This window comes from Hypomesus transpacificus, chromosome 22, assembly GCF_021917145.1.
Source record: "Hypomesus transpacificus isolate Combined female chromosome 22, fHypTra1, whole genome shotgun sequence".
Taxonomy (NCBI): Eukaryota; Metazoa; Chordata; class Actinopteri; order Osmeriformes; family Osmeridae; genus Hypomesus; species Hypomesus transpacificus.
The window spans coordinates 12,254,766-12,278,429 of NC_061081.1; the positions used below are offsets into that span (position 1 = coordinate 12,254,766).

The window sequence follows — 23,664 nt, forward strand, 5'->3', positions numbered from 1 at the left end:
TTCCCCAGACTCCAGCACGCACGGCCTTCACCAATCCTGCAGCACACACACACACACACACACACACTGAGGTCCTGGGCTTTGATGAGGTGTTTGTCTATGGCTCTCTTGTAGTCCTGCAGCAGGGTGTGTGTGTGTGTGTGTGTACCTGTCGTTCAGGTCCTGGGCTATGATGAGGTGTTTGAGGTGGTAGTCGATGGCTCTCTCGTAGTCCTGCAGCAGGGTGTAGGTGTTGCCCAGGCTGTAGCAGGCCTGGGCCTCCACCGCACGGTCCTGCAGCTGCCTGGCCAACTGCAGAGTCCTCCTGAGGAACACAGGTCAACCACGTTAGGAGCACAACTCAACCACGTTAGGAGCACAACACAACCACAACTCAACCACGTTAGGATCCTGTCACATCGCACCCTTCTCTGGGGAGTCTAACATAGGGAGGAGTTTTGTATGGTGTCTGGTTTCAACACTTGAGATCTGAGCAACGGGCTCTCTCACGATTGTGTCCAAGCTCTTTTTGAAAGATAAGAAAATGTTATTGTCCATTCAATTTTGTTTCCTCTTGCATTCTGGCAACACAGCACAAGACAAAAAAGAACATCTTAAATAAATAAAAAACATTTCCAACAGGGAGGGTTACTTGTTATTCTATCCTTGTTCAGAATGGCCCCAATAGAGAGCACTAATGAGTTATTGTACCAGTTGGCAGCAGTTCAGACGATGAGTAAAAGTGGTGGGAGGAGCCAAACCTGCTGAGGCTTCTGGGTAATGGAGTTTGTGAATGAAGCTCAACAGGAGCGATGTAGAGTTTGTCTGAGAGTAGCTACTGACTGAAACACTTACTTCATCTCTGCCCACCCTTCAACCACCCCCCCCCCCCACACACACACCCACACACACCCCCACACACCCCCACACAAACACACACCCCCCACCCCCACACACACACACCCCCACCCCCACACACACGGCTGGTCTGGACTCACTTGTAGTGCTCGGCTGCCACCTCAAACTCTCCCAGGAAGATGTAGGCGTTGCCAAGGTTACAGTAGGCCCTCCTCTCTGCGGAGCGATCCCCAAACTCCTTAGCGATCAGGAGGCGCTGGGAGGACACACACACACACACACGGTTCATTATCTAGAGAGTACAGCCAGCAGCCCTAAGCTTCATTAACAGGCTCACTTGTCTCCCTTCAGTTTCAGGGTCAGAGGTCAGGGACGGGTGAGGGATCCTACCTGTTCATGGGAGGCCACTGCCTTCCGGAAGTTTCCCAGCAGGTAGTGCGTGTTGCCCAGGTTACCGTAGGTTCTGCCCTGGGCGGCCCGGTCTCCCAGCTCCTTCACTATGGACAGGTTAGCCCTGTGGACACAGACAGGTTATACACACACTCTCTGTCTCTCTCTGTCTCTCTCTGTCTCCCTCTTTCTATCTCTCCGAAGGTCTCTATCTCTCTCTCTCTGTGTCTGAGGGTCTCTCTCTGTGGGTCTCTCTCTCTCTGTCTGAGGGGTCTCTCTCTCTCTCTCTGTGTCTGAGGGTCTCTCTCTCTCTCTCTGTCTGAGGGTCTCTCTCCAAAGGTCTCTCTCTCTCTCTCTCTCTCTCTCTCTCTCTCTCTGAGGGTCTCTCTCTCTCTGTGTCTGAGGGTCTCTCTCTCTCTCTCTCTCTCTCCCTCTCTCTCTCTCTCTCTCTGAGGGTCTCTCTCTCTCTGTGTCTGAGGGTCTCTCTCTCTCTCTCTCTCTCTCTCTCTGAGGGTCTCTCTCTCTCTCTCTCTGAGGGTCTCTCTCTCTCTCTGTGTCTGAGGGTCTCTCTCTCTCTCTCTGAGGGTCTCTCTCTCTCTCTGTGTCTGAGGGTCTCTCTCTCTCTCTCTGAGGGTCTCTCTCTCTCTCTGTGTCTGAGGGTCTCTCTCTCTCAGTCTCTCTGAAGGTCTCTCACTCGTAGTATTCGGCAGCATTCCTGAGGGCGGTCATGACGTCATCGGGGAAGTCTCCAGGCTCCGCCCCACTCCAGCAGATACTCTTCCCCTTGGCGTGGAACACGTTGCCATAGTTATACAGCGCCCGCGCCTGGCCCACCTGGGAGGGGGAGGGGGGGTGGTGAATTCTCTATTCATCCATCCAATGATTATCTGTACATCCATCCATCATTCAGTCATAATCCCTCCCTCTACCCCCCCCCTGTACTCCTCTCTCCCCCTGTCATAGCCCCTCCCCCCTGTACTCCTCTCTCCCCCCTGTCATAGACCCCCCCACTGTACTCCTCTCTCCCCCCTGTCATAGCCCCTCCCCCCCTGTACTCCTCTCTCTCCCCTGTCATAGCCCCTCCCCCCCTGTACTCCTCTCTCCCCCCTGTCATAGCCCCTCCCCCCCTGTACTCCTCTCTCTCCCCTGTCATAGCCCCTCCCCCCCTCTACTCCTCTCTGCCCCCGGTCATAGCTCCTCCCCCCCTGTACACTCCTCTCTCCTCCTGCCATAGCCCCTCCCTCCTGTACTCCTCTCCCCCCCCTGTCATAGCCCCTCCACCCTGTTGTAGCTCCTCCCCCACCTTGTCGTGCAGGTCTCTGGCGATGTCCAGGTGTCTCTGACAGCACACCACCGCCTCCTCAAACCGCCTCAGCACCTTCAGTGTGTTGCCAAGGTTACCGCTGGCCTTGGCCTCCCCCAGCAGATCTCCTATTGTTCTGAGAGGGCAGACGGACACTCACTCAGGCTGTGTGTGTGTGTGTGTGTGTGTGTGTGTGTGGTACCTGGTCAGGGTCAGGCTGTGTGTGGTACCTGGTCAGGGTCAGGCTGTGTGCGTGTGTGTGTGTGTGGTACCTGGTCAGGGTCAGGCTGCGTGTGTGTGTGGTACATGGTCAGGGTCAGGCTGTGTGTGTGTGTGTGTGGTACCTGGTCAGGGTCAGGCTGTGTGTGTGTGTGGTACCTGGTCAGGGTCAGGCTGTGTGTGTGTGTGGTACCTGGTCAGGGTCAGGCTGTGTGTGTGTGTGTGGTCCCTGGTCAGGGTCAGGTCGTGTGTGTGTGTGTGGTACCTGGTCAGGGTCAGGTCGTGGTGGTGGTACTCCAGGGCCTTGGTGTAGTGTGTGTGTGGTACCTGGTCAGGGTCAGGTCGTGGTGGTGGTACTCCAGGGCCTTGGTGTAGTGTGTGTGTGGTACCTGGTCAGGGTCAGGTCGTGGTGGTGGTACTCCAGGGCCTTGGTGTAGTGTGTGTGTGGTACCTGGTCAGGGTCAGGTCGTGGTGGTGGTACTCCAGGGCCTTGGTGTAGTTGTGCAGGTGGAAGTATGCGTTCCCCAGCTGGCTGTAGATGGCGCTCAGCACCTGCAGGTCCTCCGTGCCCACCTGGATGGCCGCCTCAAAGAAGGACACGCCCGCCTGATAGTCCCCCACCTTACACAGCCGCTCCCCCTCCAGAGCCAGCTCCAGACAGGACGCCTCCATCCTGCAGGGAGGGGAGGGAGGGAGGTGAACGGGGCGAGAGAGCAGGGCAGAGAGAGACTCGTAACCCTTTTCTACCAGATTATCGTCAAGGTTCTTGAAGCGGATCTGTACAGGATTCTTGGAAACGTGGTCAATCTAGAAAACCAGTCTGCGAGACTTCAAGTTGAGTGGAATCATTGTTATCGAGGATCACATCAACAATTTGTTCTTACAACTGTTCAACTTGTTCAGTATTCAGCTTACCCTTTCTCATGCTTCTGACAGAAAGAGAGGGAGAAAGAGGGAGAAAGAGGAAGACGGAGGGAGAGAGAGAGAGACGAACAGAATGAGATAAAGAAACGAAGAGAACAGCAATCCAACCTGGGTATCAAGTTCAAGTCCTCAGAACTCAAAGTCCACTTCTTTTCCAACTCCATTCAATCATGGTTTTCAGTTATATTCAGAGTTGTATGTCAATAGCCCTGGCTTCAGTAACCCATAATCCTATCCATAATCCAGTTGGTTTACTGGTTCCACAACAGCTAGCTAGCATTAGCATGAGACACAAACCACACTGACCCTGCTAACTGTTCTATATGTGGAGCTGAGGAGAACCCAGGGAACCCACTGGCTAAACCCAACATCTCTCTCTCTCCCTGTTAACTTTCCCCTCCAACTCTCCTTCTTGTCGCTCTCTCTCCCTACTCTCGGGTCTGTCAACAAGGAATGTTGTTTAGCTGCTTCCTTCCACCTCTGGGGAACAATAGTCTTGGTTTTATCAGGCCTTGTTTGTTATGGTCCGCCTCACTTCCTCTGTGCCGGCTCAGCTCCGCCTCACTCCACAGAACTACCCTGAACACTCCACACAGAACTCAGAACTACCCTGAAAACTCCACAGAACTCAGAACTACCCTGAACATTCCACAGAACTCAGAACTACCCTGAACACTCCACAGAACACAGAACTACCCTGAACACTCCACAGAACTCAGAACTACCCTGAACACTCCACAGAACTCAGAACTACCCTGAACACTCCACAGAACACAGAACTACCCTGAACACTCCACACAGAACTACCCTGAACAATCATGCGTGTGAGGTCGAAGACAAGATTAGACAATAACTCGTTATTAACATTAGCCACCAACTGTTCAGGGGTGTGAATCAGGCCACTGAAAGTTAAGGTAGATCGCCCTCAAGTGTTCTAACCTGTCAACATGAAGGACAGCCTTCAGAAAAAAATCAGTCAGTGACAGAAAATCTTGTGTTACCTGCTGAGTTGACTGTTTTGAACCCTAACAGGTTCAGAGAAGTAGTAGCGATGAGGGCTGTCTGGATAATCAGATTAGGATTAGGCTAGCTGTATTCACGCATGGCTTCAAATGCTGCTGCTGGCCTAAGAACAACCCAGACCTGTGACAGAACAGATGGTCTCCAGCACCCACCCAGTGAGGTTTAGCTCCAGCGCTGTCAGAAACACACTACCCCTTTATCTAGAACCACAACCTCACAGCCCACTACCCTAGAACCACAACCACACAGCCCACTACCCTAGAACCACAACCTCAATACCCTAGAACCACAACCACACAGCCCACTACCCTAGAACCACAACCTCACAGCCCACTACCCTAGAACCACAACCACACAGCCCACTACCCTAGAACCACAACCACACTACCCTAGAACCACAACCTCACAGCCCACTACCCTAGAACCACAACCACACAGCCAGACACAGAAATCACTCTTAATATCGGAAGAAAAGTTTGGAATTGAAGGCAGAAGCATCAAAGCCAAACAAACCCTCTGATGCGTCACCTGTTTCCCACATACAGCATGTCCAGTCCAGCCTGTTACATCACAGAGCCCTGTGACAGGTGTTGTGGTCACACCGACAGGCATGAGCCGCAACCCAGACGTAACAGCCGCTGACGGTGTCTACCGTTTACAGACCTCCACCAGAACTCCTAACCCATCCTCCACCACTTCCTCCACCTCCTCTTCCTCCACCACCTCCTCCTTCTTCACCTCCTCCTCCTGCACCACCTCCTCCTCCACCACCTCCTCTTCCTAACCCAGCCTCCACCACTTCCTCCACCTCCTCTTCCTCCACCACCTCCTCCTTCTTCACCTCCTCCTCCTGCACCACCTCCTCCTCCACCACCTCCTCTTCCTAACCCAGCCTCCACCACCTCCTGCACCACCTCCTCCTCCTAACCCAGCCTCCACCTCCTCCACCTCCTCCTACCTGTGAGCCGGTCGTCTCCTGCAGCCGCAGCAGGGGCCACAGCAGAGAAGCATCTACGCACGCTTCCTGGGAGCAAACCCCTCCACCTGCAGGTCTTCCTGCCACGCTGGCATCCCCTCACCCTCCCTCACCACCCCCCCAGCGCTCCACAGGGGAGGGTCTCCACAATGACGACACTGTCAGGCACAGGCGTGGCTAGCGCCGGGGCTAGCGCCGTCGTCAGCCATAGTTCCACGCTATAGCTCTGACCTTGGGGTGTTGGGGGAACTGCCGACGTGAGCACTGTTCAGCTTATCTGCTTCTCTCTCCCCCTCCCTCCCTCCTGTGGACAGTCCATGGGGATTAGGGGGGTGGCCCTTCAGCAGGGTGAGCCTTCAGCAGGATGGGCCCAGCTGTGATAACAGACCTGCCAGCTTCTAGAGCCCACGTCTAGAACCCCTCCTCCCTCATGCGCAACCTACAGGCTATCATTTTGAAAACAGACTCAAACTGGGTCCATGTGGGTTGGAATGCAGTAAAAAACACTGATAGAACACTGTCGAAACACTGCAGAAAGTGTAAACACTGCAGAAACACCCCAGAAACAGTGTAGACCCTGTCTGCACAGTGCGGGGGAGGGAGGGCAGGTGGGGCAGACAGAACAGCCGGGCCAGGTGTGTCTATTCACACTGCCTCTGTTGTCTGACGAGGCTTTAACAAAGCTCACTGTGCCCATGACTCATTAAGGGGTCAGAGTGGGACACTTCAATATTGATTAATGCTGGAGTGTGTGTGTTTATGTGTGTGTGTGTGTATGTTTGTGTGTTTTGTGAACGTGTTTGTTTGAGTGTCCCCATTCCCACCTACAGCGTCCGTGTACCTGGTCTGCAGGTGCAGACAGCCTTGTGTGTGTGGAGGCCAGCGTGACCCGCCCTGAGTCAACACACACCAGGGGAACAGGAACGGACATCTCAACAGCACCAGCTGCCTCACACACACCTGAACACTCAACACACACTGCAGCCTGCAGCTTCTGGTAAGGCCTGGGTGAGCCATCCTACCCTCCTCACCTCCCCTCCTCTCCTCTCTCTGGTTCTCCATCTCCACTCCTCTCCCCATCTCCATCTACCCTCCTCTCTCTGGTTCTCCACAGTTCTGTACTCTGGCCAGGGAAACTGACTGTCCCTAAAGAGCAGGAACCACTCATGTTCTAACGGTTAACAACAGAGACCGGCTCCACACTGGGCCCCTGGAGAAAACAGAACCCTGCAGTAGAACCTGCAGTAGAACCTGCAGTAGAACCTGCAGTGAACACACCAGAGACTACAACCTTCCCTTGTGTTGGTGAGAGCCATGTGACCAGCTGTGCTCTCCAGGTGCGGTCCTCTCCTCCCTGGTCATGCATCCACTCTGGGCTCCATTCAGCTCTCGTCTGAATGACATCATTCAAGCAGCAACAAGAAGGACTCTCAGGAGCTCCACTTAAGCAACATGGAAACAGTGATCTCATCCAGACACAGTACCGACACAGGCTTACAGGACATAAGATGATCATTCACAGCTGCCTGTGAAGACAGGATTACAAACACTCGGCTCCGCTTCAAAATAAAGTACGCTTTCGTTTAAATCCTGATCAAATGCATCGATCAGCTGACACAAGGGAAAGAATTTAGGATGCCTGGACAAAGATTCTAATTTCAGGCCCCAGACAGAGGATTGTCAGGCTTGATCAGCGTGCAGACCAGAGGAGGTGAGGAGGAGCAGGGTGTGGAAGATCGTTCCTACCTGTAGAGGACATGAACAGACTGGTCCTCATCTCGCATGCTAACCAAGGAACCTCCCTCGTCCATTGAAGCTCATAATAGGTGGAACAATCCCAGTTTGAAAAATTCCCAAAAAGCAGTTAAGAGGATTCCAAAAAAAAAAGAGTCCCAAAAATCAAAAACAAGACGAGGGCAGAAGACTCAGTCTCCCCAGGAAAGCTTCCTGAATCTGGGTGAGCAGAGATCAGTAAGATCTGGATGTTCTACCAGGCCAGAAGGAGGGCTGGCAGGCGGGCGGAGCTTGAGCGAGTTGACCGTGGTGTCAGTCTGCCAGGGTGAATTTGTTTCGTGTTTGGTGTCGCCCCCTGTCCTCAGCAGCCTTCTGTAGAGAGAACATAGGAGGCCGCTCGTCAAGCCTCCTTCTGGCTTTGCAACGCCATGGCAACCACAACCACAAAGGAGTAGCCTGCACAGGCGTGAGGGAGGGAGGGAGGGAGGGAGGGAGGGAGGGAGGGAGGGAGGGAGGGAGGGAGGGAGGGAGGGAGGGAGGGAGCGAGGGAGGGAGGGAGGGAGGGAGGGAATGGATTCGACCACAAGCAAGCTGTCAAATCTATGACTCAGTAATCCTCAGGAACGCGGGCGTGTCAGCGTGTGTTCCACCTGCCATGGGGAGAGCGAGCGTGTCTGTGCTGTAGTTATGAGAGGTGTGAGAGGGACAGGCAGGGTGACATCCTGGGGGAAACGAGAGCAGAACGAGCACAGGTGCAGAGGACAGGGAACCCCACCGACAGATCGTCACCAGAGGTGCTCAGTAGCACTGAGTGTACCAGCTCAAGCTGGGTGGAGCCTGCAGCACTCAGAACGACCAGAGGAAGCCCAATCACAGCGCTTATGGGGCCGATTTAACCACACAGAGAAACAGGGCGGGGCCAGGGTGGCAGACTGTCACCCGCGTCTGACAGAAAGCAGAGCTGCTGAAAGTGTCTGTGTGTGTGTGTGTGAAAATTCCATGAAGGAAAAAGCTGGTGACAAGCAAGCAGAATGGATAAGACCCCCCCCCCCCATCTCCCCACACCAAGCAGAATACCACGAGTTCTGGTTCATGGTAGAAAGTTAGACACACATCAAGGGTCATTTCAAGTTGCTGTATTGATTAAATTGGCTAAACAAACTTGGCCAAACAGATACGGGTGACATTCAGCAAGATTAACAGGAGCTCTGCGAGTCATCACTTAATGAAGCAGAGAGCTAATCTACTTGACACTGTGCAAGCGGGGCAGTCCAAGAACAGCACATCCATCCAGCCCTCCATCCCTCCACCCATCACCCACTGGAACTACACCTCTTCGATGTCTCCCTCTAGGAAGTTTGTCCTTTTGATCTGGGGACTTCTGTGCAGCCCTCTGTGACACAGCTTGTAAAAATTGTGTTTTTATTAGACTTCTGGTGGTTTACAGTCAGTCTTTGACTGGGCCTAGTTCACCAGGGGCTGAAACCCTAACCTTTAGCATTGCTGTTATTTACGGTTTTGATAAGAAGCTAGTTTGGCGTTGCTGTTGCCTCAGGTCTGCCTGCAGTCGTGTCTGCCGAGTGAACCTGAAGCCTCTAATCCACCCGAGAGACGAGGAAGTCTACAACACAGCGCCGTGCACGGCCCTCATGTGTTTAGAATTAGCAATCAACGTCTGCCAGTGTGTGTGTGTGTAGCCTTTTTTTAATATAGAGTGTATGTACGTGTGGCTGGGACAGCCTTTTTCAATATTGAGTGTGTATGTGTGTGTGTAGGGCAGTCTTTTCCACCTTTGCATGCCAAGAGGGTGTGTATGTACAGTACGTGTCTGTGTGTGTGTGTGTGTGTGTGTGTGTGTGTGTGTGTGTGTGTGTGTGTGTGTCTGACTCACAAAGCAGCCCTGTCCATGTTCATGAGCTGCAGGGTTTTAAAAGGACGAGCGATGTGTCATGGTCAGAAGCTGATTAAAGCCATGCGAACAATAGCAGAGTCCTCTCAAACACAGCTGCACAGGAGGTGAGCGCTGGCTCCCTTCATCACTACCAGGAGGCCTTTCAACATGACCTCATCTGCTCCGCTAGGCAGGTGGGATCTGGAGGTGATCCAGGACCCTCTCCAGTCCCTTCATGTCCCCACAGACACACACACACCCCACAACATCTGATTAGCACGACAGACACCAAAGCAGCACCACTGATGCATGTGAAGGGGATCCGACAAGCGGATCACCACAGGAATAAAAAAAGAGGTTTCGGATCTGCACCTGTAGTTCTTCTGTGCAGGAACTGGGATTCTGAGTGTCCTGTTAAGAGTAAGAGGGGGAGAGATGAAGAGAGATGGAGAGAGAAAGAGAGGGTGTGTCATTAGCTCATTCGCGTTTATTGTTGAGCTCGCTGAAACCAACACATTTTCTTACACTAATCGGGTGATTTACAGTAAGCTTATGGTCACGGCTGAGTAACCAACAGATAGCTAGCCACAGAGTTGGCTAACTAGACAACTGAATACAGTCAGCACTATTTACACATGATGTGATATTTTACCTAACTTAAATCAAATTGACAAACACAACTCCACCGAATCCTCGCAAATTCTACTGATTTGACACACAAATACAAATAACAGCAGCAGCTAACGTTTTCTGGCCACTTACGTTAGTCGGTCCAGTTCGAACAATGGATCCAACTCCGCTTCGATTGTTCGGACGGTAAACGTTTTACTTTTAGTTGGCGAAATAGCGAGCTAGACGTGTATTACTTCCATAAGTACGCACATGTATGTAGCGACTTTTTACAGATCTGTCTTTATCAAGCAACATTTACGGGAGACGGTCTTAACTTTTTTTGCTAACTTCGATGAGAGAAAATGTCCTTTTGACAGCGGACTGTGTTGTTCGTCCAGTAACCAATCAGAAGTGTACATTCAAAGATAGCCACGCCCAACTAACCGTCTCTGAACTTTAGATTCGCTTGTTTTATAAACTATCTAACTTCTTGTCACATGATAGGGTAAACCCAATAGGGGCGGCCCGACTCTTCATTGTTGAACATAATCAACAGAAGCCGGGGCACCGACGGGCACACGGATAACTTAAACGAATGTTAGTTTTTGAAATTAATTCTGAGCTCCCGAGGTGCAGAAATCTTAAAGTTGGCAATGGTGATCTCATCTTGACCTTCAGTCTCTATCGGGATTTCATCAGAAATCTCTGTTGGGTGGTATCACAGTATTAACCAGATCGGTACATAGAAAGATCAAAATCGCGTAGAAAGTAATGGTGTTTAGTAAGCCATACAGTTCAGTAGCAGCCTACAGAACTAGTGACTTCACTAACAAATGCCAGTATTAACCGTTTATTAAAAACGAAATCGCTAGCTAGCCTCAAACTGAAAGTTTATCAGGGGAACGCTTGGAGAGTTACCCCAGCAACCAAACTCCTCCTCTTGTGCCCTGCCAAAACCCAGCCAGCGCAGACGGTCAGCGCTACCAAATACATAATTTATGACACCACAGACAGCTAAACCTGCCTTGCGTCTTGAAACAATGTCTCTAACACAGATTAAGTGTAATTTGTGTTATGTCATCGTTAATCTAGGAGGCTTTATAAAGTCAGTCTGCATTTAACACGCTTAATTCAAACACTTGCGAAGGAAGCTGGACTAACTAGGCTACTAACGGCAGACAGTGTGCTTAAATTAAGGGTGAGTTGACGACTTGCTTGTGAGTGACATGGTTTGGGTTGTCAGTGTGAAAACATCAGATAAAAAAACCATGTTTACTAAGACGTTTGAGAAACATATGTAACGTGAATCATGCTACATGAAAGGATTAGTTTGGTCTAGAATGAATTCCTCTTGACACGTTAGTTTAACCCTTCAAAGTTGTAATACATGTCAGGGTAAATTCAATTTAACTGACGTTTTTATCCAAAGCAACCTATATGAATACAATGTTTCTGCAACACTACAAGTATCCTAACTGAAAAAAAAGCTTGACATTTTGTCAAAGTTGTTCATCACACACTTCATGCAGGAGAGCCAGTTTGTCAACTTTCTCTGTCTCACACAGAAACACGTGGTCTCTCTCTCACCCTCTCCTACTCACACATTACTTAACCTTCCTGCACCTCTCTCACACACTTACACACACACAACTTCATAAGCACGCCCACTCAATACAAGGAACGTTGAATAATTGACAGCTCAACATCTTGATCCGGTGTTTGCTCCTTGCCTGTCAGCGTTGCTTAGGAACCGGACCGTCCTCTAAGTCTGTCTCTCTGACTCTGGGCCGAGGAACACTGGTCCAGCGGATGAGAGCTGAGGAAGGACAGAGGGAGGGTACACTGGGGCACAGGGACAGCAGGAAAGAGAGGCAGAAAGAAAAGAGAGAGGGAGGGAGAGGTACAGAGGAAGAGAAGGAGCAGGAAAGAGAGAAAAATTTAGAAGGGGGAGTGAGTGAAAGAGAGAGAGAGGAATAGGTGCATAGACAGAGAAAGAGGGGTAGGAAGAGATAGAGAGAGACAAAGAAAGAGAGGTGCAGAGAGAAAGAGCTGGGAGGTGTTGACCTGAGGCGTGTCCATGGAGGGAGACCCAGAGGAGCCAGAGGAGGACAGCGAGGAGAGCCGGGCCGGGTCTTCCTCCCCTCGCTCCTCCGTCCTGTGGGAGAAGGTGATCCAGCACAGCGTGTTCCTGGACCTGAACGAGGACGACAGCGTCCACCTCAGTGACCTGGAGAACTCCTTCGCCGTGCGTCTCTCCCGGCAAGACTCGGCTCTCTCCGAGACCAGCGTCCACCTCAGCGGTGAGACTCAGAGACGCTCGTCTCTCTAGGCTGTGGTGGTCTCTCTAGTCTGTACTAGTCTCTCTAGTCTGTGCTAGTCTCTCTACTCTGTACTAGTCTCTCTACTCTGTGCTTGTCTCTCTAGTCTGTGCTAGACTCTCTAATTTGTGCTTGTCTCTCAAATTTGTGTTAGTCTCTTCAGTCTGTTCTAGTTGTCATTTTTGGTCCCTAGTCTGGACTAGTTTTTTGTAGTTTGATGGATTCCCGGCGCTGTGTTAATCCCTCTTTGTAGTGCTCTTTGCAGTCCGTGCCGATCTCTCTAGCATGTGTAATCTCTTGTCACACACATCCACATTTCCACCGCAATTTACACATTTATTGAAGTCTTGTGTTGGTTATAATCTCAATGGACACCCTGCATGAATACAAATGAATAAAACTAACACATTTAACGATTCTGCCCCATGTTGATGTTTGATGTCATAGGGGATCCTGAGCTGTTGTCGTCTGAGAGCAGTGATGTCAGCAGCCAGGGTGAGCGCATGGTGGAAGGCCGTACGAAGAGCAGCGCCACGCGGCCGTCCGTCCAGAGACCCAACACCGCCCAGCCTGGGACGGCTTCACCCCGCGGGCACCAGGACCCAGGGGACACCAGCGACGAGGACCAGGAAGAGCTCCCCTACGACGGGGACCTGGACAGCAGCTACCTCGACCCCCTAGCTTCACCTGAGGAACATTCTGACGCCGGCGGCGAGGATTCCGGAACCCTCCAGTCCAGTCCCAACGTTTTAGATCTTTCCGACGGTCCTGCAGTTGGTGGGGTTGGAGATACCACCACTGGTCTCTCTCCGGTTGGGACCGGAGCTGCAGAGAGGGTGTGCGTGTCTCCCGCTGGAAGCCAGGGTGAGACAGGAAGCATCCTGGACCCCAGCAGGCTGACGGAGGGGCTGCCTACCTGCAGCAGTCCTGTGTTCGAAGCCCCACATCCAGACATCACCCAGCTGCTCCTACGTCACTTCTCCCAGGACCAGCTACTTCTCTCGGGCAGACTGATCGAGGCAGAGACCCTGCCGGAGGTGTCCCTGCTGGAGAGCATGGACGAAACCCTGCTTAGCAGGGCTCCAGGAGGCAGCTGCACAGGGAGGCCCTCTCATGTTAATGGGTCAGCCCCACAGCGCAGTAGCGCAGGGAGGCCCAGTGGTGGATCAGAGAGTCTGGGACAGGAGACTGTGGAGTCTCACCATAGTCACGTGTCGTCCCCTGATGGGGAACACCAGGAGCAGAGTAGTGGAGTTCCCAGAGAGACCGACCTGGACCAGGTAGAGGGGGAGGAGGAGGAAGGGAAGAAGGATGAGGCTGAAGAGAGGGATGAATTTGAGGACGTACAGGGGGATGAGGAAGAAAGAGAGACGGAGGAGGTGGAGGAAGAGGAGTGGGACAAGGAGGAAAGGGAAGGTGAGGAGGAGAAGGAGGAAGATGAAGGTGAGGAGGAGGAAGGAGAGGAAGATGAAGGAGAGGTGGATGAAGAAGAGATAGGAGGACAAGAAGAATCAGCAGAGGATGGAGGGATCCAGAATGTTCCCCTGGCGAGGACCAGGTCGTTCTCTGAGCTGAAGTACGGTCAGGGTCAGGTCCACTACCGTCTCCCAGACTTTTCCAAGGTCGCCCCCAAGGTCAAGATCCCCAAGACCCCCAGCGGCCCGGACCGACCCCTCGGCCAATCACCGACCCCCATCATGCGGGCCCTGTCCTCGCCGGGCATGCTGGGCATGTCGTCGGAGAGGCGCCTGGCAGCGGTGGACGTGATCAGCAGGGTGCTGGAGGACTCTCTGCAGCCCACAGACACACCCCACGTCTTCACACACCCAGACGCACAGACACACACCAGCCCAGCGCTGGTGCACCACCTGCAGGTACAAACGGGTCTGCTGTGGTGTGATGTCATGTGGTGTGATGTCATGTGGTGTGATGTCATGTGGTGTGATGTCATGTGGTGTGATGTCATGTGGTGCGATGTAATGTGGTGTGATGTCATGTGGTGTGATGTCATGTGGTGTGATGTCATGTGGTGTGATGTCATGTGTTGTGATCTGGTTCACCTCTTTATCTTGACCCGTTCTCTCCAGGCTGAATATGACAAGCTACTGACTAAATACGCAGAGGCTGAGAACCTCATTGATCAGATGAGGCTGGTTGCAAAAGTCAGTTTAAGCTTTACATTCATCCTTTCCTCCTATACTGATCTATCAGTTCTATATACAGTATATAACTACATACTGTATATAACTATGTATGTGCTGTAGTCTAAGTGTGCTTGTTTTCTCTCCTCTAACAGCCTCAGGTACCCTCAGAGCTTAATCTGGAGTTGGAGTACGCTGGTCTGCAGGAGCAACTAGGTTTACGAAGCAGTGGAAGCCATTTTGGATCAACGCCCTTCCCCACGGCACCTCCCATAAACTCAAAGACTCCGCCTCTCTCTCCACACTGCCCCTCCCCCCTCGCAGGTTAGACTCCGCCTCTGTCACCGGATAACATGAAGTTCTTCTGTAGCCTTGACGATACATTCGCTACTTGATGAAGTGGAACGGGTGGTTTCCGTAGTGACTGTGTTGAGGGACAAGAGGCTCCAGTTACATGGACATCTTAGCTTTCATAAGATGGAGGACGCAAAGGAAAATAATCATGATGACAGGGCTGTTTATAACTATGTAGTGTCCATCCTATCTCAAACACATCAACTAAAACATTGTTTTTCTGCAATTACATGATGGCAGGCCTAAATATCCTGTTACTTTATATTACCTAAGCATTCGCTATAATGTACTTTGAAAAAAATCATAACAAAATGTAAAGCAGGATCTGATGTGGGGGTAAATGACATTGCCTCTAACCCATTTGATTTAATTTGCCTCTTTATCCCCTGCTGTTGTTGCCAGAACTAGTCAGTGCAGAGAAGCAGGACAACAGGGGTGAGGGGTTTAGCCCCGCCCCCAGCCCCGTCCGCAAACCGTCCTCGGACCACACCCCTAAACCCTCCCCAGGCTCCGCCCCCAGCCTCGCCCCTAGCCCCACCCCCATCCAGGCGGAGCTGCAGAGTGACGGGGAGAGGATGACTGCTGAGCTCCGTGACATCATCAGAGAGTTCCTGCAGAAGGTACAGGAAGTCCAACATGGTACAGGAAGTCCAACAGGGTACAGGAAGTCCAACAGGGTACAGGAAGTCCAACATGGTACAGGAAGTCCAACAGGGTACAGGAAGTCCAACAGGGTACAGGAAGTCCAACATGGTACAGGAAGTCCAACAGGGTACAGGAAGTCCAACAGGGTACAGGAAGTCTAACATGGTACAGGAAGTCCAACAGGGTACAGGAAGTCCAACAGGGTACAGGAAGTCCAACATGGTACAGGAAGTCCAACAGGGTACAGGAAGTCCAACATGGCTGTAATCTAGGAGTAGGGATAGGCCAAGATCAGGGCGTTTTCCTGTTGAAGTGAAAAGTATATAGAAAATATTGGAGTCAACATCAGTTGAACATGATAACGATGTGACTGTGTTGTTTGGCAGGTTGAGGGCTTCAGATCAAGCCTCAGCACTGTGTCTATAACCCTGGAGGAACAGCAGATGGTGAGAGTAACTAACATCACACAAGCTCTCAGAGGAATGCATGTTACTGTAACTATACCACGTCCAATACCTTGTATGTGTGTGTGCACCTACGAATGTGTGTGCCTGTGTGTGCGTGTGCCTGTGTGTGTCTGTGTGACTGTGTGTGCGTGTGCCTGTGTGTGTCTGTGTGCCTGTGTCTGTGTGACTGTGTGTGCGTGTGTGTGTGTGTGTGCCTGTGTCTGTGTGTGCGTGTGTCTGTGTGCCTGTGTCTGTGTGACTGTGTGCGTGTGTCTGTGTGTGTGTGCTCCAGGTGTTCCGCAGCATGGTGGAGGCTCAGGACCTCCTGGAGAGGCGGTACCTGAGCAGAAAGGAGGAGCATCGGGCCCTGGAGATGCAGACCTACCTGGGCGGGGCCCGGAACACGGGCACCTTCGACCCCGACAGGTCAGGGCTCAACAAAAAATATATATATTATGTTAAATAATATTTAATTGATATTATATTCAATTGAAATAGGTTAATTCAGATGACTTTACTGTGAACTGTGAATAGAAATCCGTCACACATATATCAGTGAGAGGAATGGAGGTGTGTGTCGTGTGAGTCAAAAGCAATAAAACAAACCGACAACAGATGTATCTTTTATGTGTGTGTGTGTGTGTGTGTGTATGTGTGTGTGTGTGTGTGTGTGTGTGTGTGTATGTTTGTGTGTGTGTGTTCAGACTGGTGGAGGGGGAGATATTTAGAGTAGGAATGTACCTGGAGGACATTAAGGAGCTGATAGACAGGAACATGTGTGAGCAGTTCCACCCCCCCTCCTCATCCTCCACCCCCCCCACCCCTCTGCTCCCCAGGGGGGGGTCCAGCACCCCCTCCCTGACTACACCAGCACCATCCCTGCATGAGGTAACTCACTCTCTCCCACCCTCACTCGTTCACCCACCCTGTCTCTCTAGACCTCTCTGTCACTCTACCATCTTTCTGTCTCTATCTCCCACTATAGATTTCTCTCCTTATTTTTCATTCACGCTATCATTAACTCATTCACCCCCTCCCTCTCACTCACTCAATCATTCAGTCTGTCCCTCCAACCTCTTTCTCTGTCTTACTTACTCATTCCCCCCCTCACTCTCTCACTCACCTTTTCCCTTACTCGCTCGCCCACTACTTCCCTCCCTCCCTCTCGTGTGTGTGGACAACAAGAGGTGGTGTTGTTGTCATGGTGTCCTCAAGGTTCTTGGTAAACATCAGTCTAAAACCCACATGATGTCAGCTCTGGTGGTCAATATCCTCACACACTCATGTTTCACAGTGTGTGTGTAGGTGTGTCTCTGTGCGTGGGTGTGTGTGTGTGTCATGTTATCTGACAGAGCGTCGTGTTACAGGAGCCTGGTTCATCTCCATGGGGTTACAAGACAGGGGCTATGGAGGAAGAGGACGATGACCAGGATGCCTGTGGGGAGGAAGATCTGCTCTCAGCAGCCTCTCAGCTGGACAGCTCTGAGCAGAGCAGCAGCAGTCTGAGGTACGCTCAGATAACACCACATCACCCTGCAAACACATCCCTCGTTCCTCCCCTGCTTGGAAAACCTCCGATCTGACTCTGGTGGGAGGGGCATCACCCCTCCTTTTGTGATGGGGGTCAGAGGTCACCTCCAGCAGGACAGGAAGGAGGTCTGATGTTCGCTGTAGATGGCGCCTCTGTCTCTCCCCCCTCCTAAGTAGGCATGTTAGTGTGGATGGTGTATCGCATGCCCTAGATAACCATCTTTTGCTGTTGATGGATGCTGTAAATGGAGTGTGTGTGTGTGTGTGTGTGCGTGCCCTGATTGCCAGCACGCTCTGGGCCTCTGGTGGGAGATAGTGTTACAGAGACGTGTCGGGTTCTACCAGAGCAGAGACAGAACAGTGTGTGATGGTCTCTCTCTCCTCCCTGTTCCCTCTAAGGACCGCACACACCTCCCTGGACAGAGCCCACATCCCTACCCCCGAGCAGGGAGAGGAGGAGAGGGGCTGCGTGCCGTCTGAAGGGAGAGGGGCTGGTGGGGAGGCTGGACTCGGCTCCTCCTCCACAGAGACGCAGTGGAGCGCTGGCAGGTCAGTGTGTGTTTAGTTGTAGTTGATGATGTTGTTGTTGTTGTCGTGGTTGATGTTGTGGTGACTCTGTGACCGTGCTGAGAGTGATGAATCATTAAATCCAGGACCATCTCCACGGTGTTGCTCCTGTGCAGGCCGGCTGGAGCTGCATCTCAGGACAGCAGCCTGCTGGTGGAGGTCTCTCCTGGGGCTGCATCTCAGGACAGCAGCCTGCTAGTGGAGGTCTCTCCTGGGGCAGCATCTCAGGACAGCAGCCTGCTGGTGGAGGTCTCTCCTGGGGCTGCATCTCAGGACAGCAGCCTGCTAGTGGAGGTCTCTCCTGGGGCAGCATCTCAGGACAGCAGCCTGCTGGTGGAGGTCTCTCCTGGAGCTGCATCTCAGGACAGCAGCCTGCTGGTGGAGGTCTCTCCTGGAGCTGCATCTCAGGACAGCAGCCTGCTGGTGGAGGTCTCTCCTGGAGCTGCATCTCAGGACAGCAGCCTGCTGGTGGAGGTCTCTCCTGGAGCTGCATCTCAGGACAGCAGCCTGCTGGTGGAGGTCTCTCCTGGAGCTGCATCTCAGGACAGCAGCCTGCTGGTGGAGGTCTCTCCTGGAGCTGCATCTCAGGACAGCAGCCTGCTGGTGGAGGTCTCTCCTGGAGCTGCATCTCAGGACAGCAGCCTGCTGGTGGAGGTCTCTCCTGGAGCTGCATCTCAGGACAGCAGCCTGCTGGTGGAGGTCTCCTGCTCCTCACAGAGTGTGGAAGCACACGGCAGCTCAGACATCAGCTCTCCACAGGCTAGTCTACCCCTCTGATAATGGATATAGCATCACTGTTACTGTTTACAGCTGTATGGCAGCGTGTGTGTAGCGTGTGTGTGAGACTAGGGTGAGTGAAAGTGTGTGTTATTTGTTTTGCAGAGGATAGTAAGTTCAGAGACTGACAGCGGTTTTGGAAGTTGTGAGTCGACCACAGGGCTGTCCCCCTCGAAGATAAACACTCAGAGATCCAGGTACACACACACAATACACACACACACACACAATACATATACACACACATATACACCCCTGGTACACTACATACACACAAACCAGACACACCCATATACAAACAGACACACACACCTACTTGAGCCGCTTGAAGGTACAGTTAAGACAGGACCGTGACAGTGATGAATGTGTCCTCCTTGTTCAGGGTGCTGACCCAATACAACAGCAGCTCTGGTCTGAGTGAGTCAGACAGCGAGGGCTCCTGTTCTCAGCTGCGGACCACCATCCATCCTGCAGACTGTCTACAGACCACCATCCACCCTGCAGACTGTCTACAGACCACCATCCACCCTGCAGACTGTCTACAGACCACCATCCACTGTGTAGACCCTCTACAGACCACCATCCACCCTGCAGACCGTCTACAGACCTCCACCCACCCTGTAGAGACCTTTACTGGGGACACAAGGGGCAGTGTACAGACCTCCATCCAGACTGGGCGGAGGCACCCCACCCTGACCCCACACACAGGGGCAGAGCCTCTCCGTTCAGTCCAGCTGCGACTCCAGGGCAACGCCTGGTACCAGGCGGATCCCTGCTCGAGTCACAGCGTCGCCATGGATACGCTGCAGCCAGAAGGCCCCTCCCCCGCCTGCCCCTGTCACAGGTCAGTCTGGTGTTGGTGATGGGCCTCTGGTCTCTCTGTCTCATCAGGTCCAGAGCATCTGTTGAACCCACTCCTAGCCTAGTCACAAATGCTTATTTTGATTCTGTGTGTGTGTGCGTGTGTGTGTGTGCAGCGAGGTCCTGGTGTCTCTGCAGCAGCAGGTGTCCAAGCTGCAGAAGGACCTGGAGGAGGGACTGATTCAGCTCCCTCAGCTCAGCCAGAGGATGGACCTCCTCTCCTCGCGCCACCGGCAGGACCGGAGCTCCAGGAGCCGGCCCCGGCCTCATCCCAGACCACCTGCACACAGGTAGGCCTCACCCCAGACCACCTGCACACAGGTAGGCCTCACGCCAGACCACCTACACACAGGTAGGCCTCACGCCAGACCACCTGCACACAGGTAGGCCTCACGCCAGACCACCTGCACACAGGTAGGCCTCACCCCAGACCACCTACACACAGGTAGGCCTCACGCCAGACCACCTGCACACAGGTAGGCTTCTGGCACTGGGAGGGAGTGAAGAAGAGATTGATTGCTGATTACTAAAGAGGAGGATGGAGATGGATGGATGGATGAATGGATAAACAGATGGACAGACAGACGGGTGATTAGGTGATCAGTCCTGTTCTTGTGTCTCCAGTGTCTGGAGGTCTGCAGGCAGCAGGACCCCCACCCTGGCCCAGGAGCCAGGCCCTGCCTCCAGCCTGCTGAAGGTAGATGACTGGATCTCCTCAGACATGGACCCCAGCAGGAGCAGAGGTACACAACAACACTGTCAGTACAACCACAGTCCATCTGTCAAGAGCAGTGTGGTCAGAATTAATTAGTAGCTCGTGTATTAGTAACACGCTTTTAGTATTGTTCACAGTAGGTTTGTTTTTGTGAAAGTGTTTTTTTAATGCTGTGTAACGATTTTGTTATGCTTAAATACATAGCACAATGTAACCGAAAACCAACCATGAACCTCACTGTTGTCTCCCTCAGGTACCAACAGTGACTCCGGGCGCTCAGGGACCCTGCAGTACATCGGCTCACCACCAGGGGTCAGTAGAGGGAGCCCAGACCCACACACCTCCACCAGCCCGGGGAAACCCCAGAGCGAGAAGCACTCCAGCAGAGGTTGTTAAGAGTGTGACTTTGTTTTAACCTGCATCACTTGCATGAGTTACACTTACATACATGTAATGTATCAAGTCATCTGTTGGACTTGAACTTCCTGCCTCTGTCACCCTCCACAGGTTCGGAGGGTAACCTGACCGTGAGGAACCCAGATCTTCCCCTCTCCAACCCCAGTCCCAGCCCTAGTCCTAGTCCCAGTCCAATACTAGGCAAACAGGGACTGTCCTACAGCAACCTCAACTACAGGGCTCAGCGTAAGCAAAGGACATTTCTACATCCAAATCACTGAAACAACAGCTTCTGCTGTAATTATACCCATAGATCACACCAGTACAGGATCCTACATACTTGTATACAACTTCCAGATACATGTGTATGACAGCTGCCTTGATCCTGGTTCTGTGTCCTGTGTGGTTCCGCTTAGTGTCGGCAGTTCTGGACGCAGAGATGGAGAACCTGTTCTCCAAGGGGAGGTTCTCTCAGCAGAAGCCTCTGTTACAGGTCAACTATGGATCCTCCTCCAGCCTGCCTGCTGGGTAAATCTGCCTCTGACTACTAGATAACTAGCTAGCGAGATAACTATAGGGTGATCAGACGTCCTCTTTTACCCGGACATGTCCTCTTTTCGAGACCTAAAAAATGCGTCCGGCAAGGATTCCAAAATCGTCCGGGTTTTTGCCTCGTTGGATATTCGTGTCTCTCTGGGTCTTTCACCAACTATTACGCCCTTACAAGTTTCGGAAAGGGTATGTCCCTTACGTCCCACCTTCTTGCGCAGACTCTGACTGTAGAGAGAACTGTCATTTTGATGAGATACACAACCAGCACCCCCCCCCCCCCCCCCCCCCCCCCCCCCCCCCCCCCCCCCCCCCCCCCCCCCCCCCCCCCCCCCGACGCGACAAAGTGTCCGCTTTTTCACAAACTCAAATCTGGTCACCCTAGATAACCAGCCAGCGGGATAACTAGCCAGTTGGTTAACTAGCCAGCTGGATAACTACCTTGATCTCTCTCCTCCACAGCTTCAAGGTGAGGGAGCCTACGCTGCAGTCTGTGTCTGTCCAGCGGAAGCGCTCAGCCCAGTCGGACACGGCACTCCTGCCCAGCAACGTGTACTTCCAGCGGACGCTCCCTCCAGCACTGCCCCCCTCCAGGACCACGAGCAGGACCAGACGGCACAGGGGCAGCAAGGTGAGGCTGAAGAAGGTTCTAGAATCCAGAAATACTATTAGAACCATGTTCTTCTGATCCTTGATCTTCTGCTGTACTTTTTAATGCTTTGGACAAAAGCGTCTGCTAAAACATTACATTTACATTTAGTCATTTAGCACTCTTATCCAGAGAGACTTACAGTAAGTGAAAAATTACGATTGATAGCTTTATTGACCTTGAATAAGCCCAATAGATTGAAAGCGTCATTGGTTTAAAAAGCTGATCGTTCCATAGTATGATGGTTTGGGTGAAAGTATAATTGATGGACATTGTGATTGGTTGATAGACCGATTGATGTACGCTGTGATTGGTTGCCTGTCCCCAGGAGGAGGAGATCAACAGGAAGCTGGACCAGGCTATCGAGGCGGCCCGCAGCATGAAGAAGGCCACTGATAGAATGGCCAGGAGTCTGTCAGCTGACCTGGCCAAGTCCCAGCTACACAGGAAGTTACACGGCAGGAAACACGTCACCTCATAACGCCTAGGCTCCCACATCTGACCTGGGATCAGCCTCCAAACTTAATGTGATTACCTGTTGTTCTTTGTGTTTTGTGTTTTATGTAAGTTTACATATTTATTTACGCCTCAAACATTTTAGATATTAACTTATTGTCGATTAAATTATTTGTTAATAGTTTGGATTTTTGTTTTGAGAGGTTTTTTTTATTTATTTTTTACTCACAACAGCTTAGATGATATCCCATTCAGGTATCACCTTCTGGGGCGGTGCCATGGTGGTGGATTTTCATGTCAGATCGTTTTAAATTCTCGTGCTGTCAGCAGGGGGTGCTGCAGCACCCTCAGCACCCCTAGTCCCCGCGGCCATGCCTGGACGCACACCTTTACAGTCCCACCTGTAATGTGTCCCTCCACCCAGGTCCTCCCTGTCTCTCTCAGGAGTCTGTGAGAAAACAGAGAAGGAGACCTAGTTTGTCATAAGTAGGCCACATTTTGGATATTTAGTTACAGAAAATGGTTAATTCGCTCATCTGACACCTCCGCTGGCCCCGCTGTGGCGGAGCTGTGGAGAGGCGACACAAAAACGCTGCTTACTAGGTTTCTGTGGGAGGACTGCGCTGTTGTCTGGGGTGTAGCCGCGGGGGCTGGGGCCTGGGCTGGGGCCTGGGCCTGGGCCTGGGCCGGGGCTGGGGCTGGGGCTGGAGTGAGGCTGGAGCTGAGGCCGGGGCTGGGGCCGGGGCTGGAGTGAGGCTGGGGCGAGGCTGGAGCTGGGGCCGGGGCTGGGGCTGGAGTGAGGCTGGTGCGAGGCTGGAGCTGGGGCCGGGGCTGGGGCTGGAGTGAGGCTGGTGCGAGGCTGGAGCTGGGGCCGGGGCTGGGGCTGGAGTGAGGCTGGAGCGAGGCTGGAGCTGGGGCCGGGGCTGGGGCTGGAGTGAGGCTGGTGCGAGGCTGGAGCTGGGGCCGGGGCTGGGGCTGGAGTGAGGCTGGAGTGAGGCTGGAGTGAGGCTGGAGCGAGGCTGGAGTGAGGCTGGAGCGAGGCCGGGGCTGGGGCCTGGTCAGGGTGGTTGAGGGGTGTAGTGTTTCCTTGTTGTTTGTTTGGTGTTAGGATGAGGATTCCGGGCAACATTCCTGGACTGTCCTCTCTGATTGTTTGAAGGAAGACCTGATATCTCTGAACATGAACACACAAACTGTACCAACACACGTACACACACTCACAAACTGACCAAAAGCCCATTATACAGTATGTTCTGTATTTTCTCACATTCTCCACCTGCCTCCACCGTCCACAATCTCTCAACACATTCAGTACTCTTTACATTTACATTTAGTCATTTTTAGCAGACGC

The 23,664-nt window shown here is 52.5% G+C and overlaps 2 protein-coding genes across 5 annotated transcripts in view; one reads left to right on the forward strand and one right to left on the reverse strand.

Moving 5' to 3' along the window:
- gpsm2 (G protein signaling modulator 2) overlaps positions 1–10,303 on the reverse strand; it is a 15,773-nt gene extending 5,470 nt beyond the window's left edge. Inside the window, exons 1-10 of one of the 4 annotated variants that reach the window (XM_047044721.1) lie at positions 10,060–10,303; positions 9,670–9,708; positions 7,419–7,778; positions 3,201–3,422; positions 2,531–2,666; positions 1,922–2,061; positions 1,228–1,351; positions 978–1,093; positions 149–304; positions 1–36 (exon numbers count right to left, since the gene is read on the reverse strand). The exon at positions 1–36 is cut by the window's left edge and continues 73 nt beyond it. In XM_047044721.1, the coding sequence (XP_046900677.1) occupies positions 1–36; positions 149–304; positions 978–1,093; positions 1,228–1,351; positions 1,922–2,061; positions 2,531–2,666; positions 3,201–3,422; positions 7,419–7,483 (995 nt within the window). In that variant the 5' untranslated portion in view covers positions 7,484–7,778; positions 9,670–9,708; positions 10,060–10,303. Of the gene's footprint in view, positions 37–148; positions 305–977; positions 1,094–1,227; positions 1,352–1,921; positions 2,062–2,530; positions 2,667–3,014; positions 3,134–3,200; positions 3,423–3,781; positions 4,910–5,018; positions 5,413–7,418; positions 7,779–9,669; positions 9,709–10,059 lie in introns of those variants that run through there. The other 3 variants (XM_047044723.1, XM_047044722.1, XM_047044725.1) reach the window with 3 other exon arrangements.
- Positions 10,304–11,884: 1,581 nt separating this feature from the next.
- LOC124484433 lies at positions 11,885–22,497 on the forward strand. The gene is made up of 21 exons (XM_047045341.1): positions 11,885–12,209; positions 12,675–13,615; positions 13,685–14,101; positions 14,315–14,389; positions 14,524–14,692; positions 15,125–15,342; positions 15,754–15,813; positions 16,106–16,239; positions 16,518–16,701; positions 17,181–17,320; positions 17,743–17,892; positions 17,997–18,669; positions 18,793–18,884; positions 19,070–19,531; positions 19,665–19,838; positions 20,173–20,306; positions 20,517–20,651; positions 20,771–20,905; positions 21,076–21,187; positions 21,671–21,839; positions 22,186–22,497. The coding sequence occupies exons 1-21, from the start codon at positions 11,987–11,989 to the stop codon at positions 22,336–22,338; spliced, it is 4,950 nt and encodes a 1,649-aa protein (XP_046901297.1). The 5' UTR covers positions 11,885–11,986; the 3' UTR covers positions 22,339–22,497.
- Positions 22,498–23,664: the final 1,167 nt, after the last annotated feature.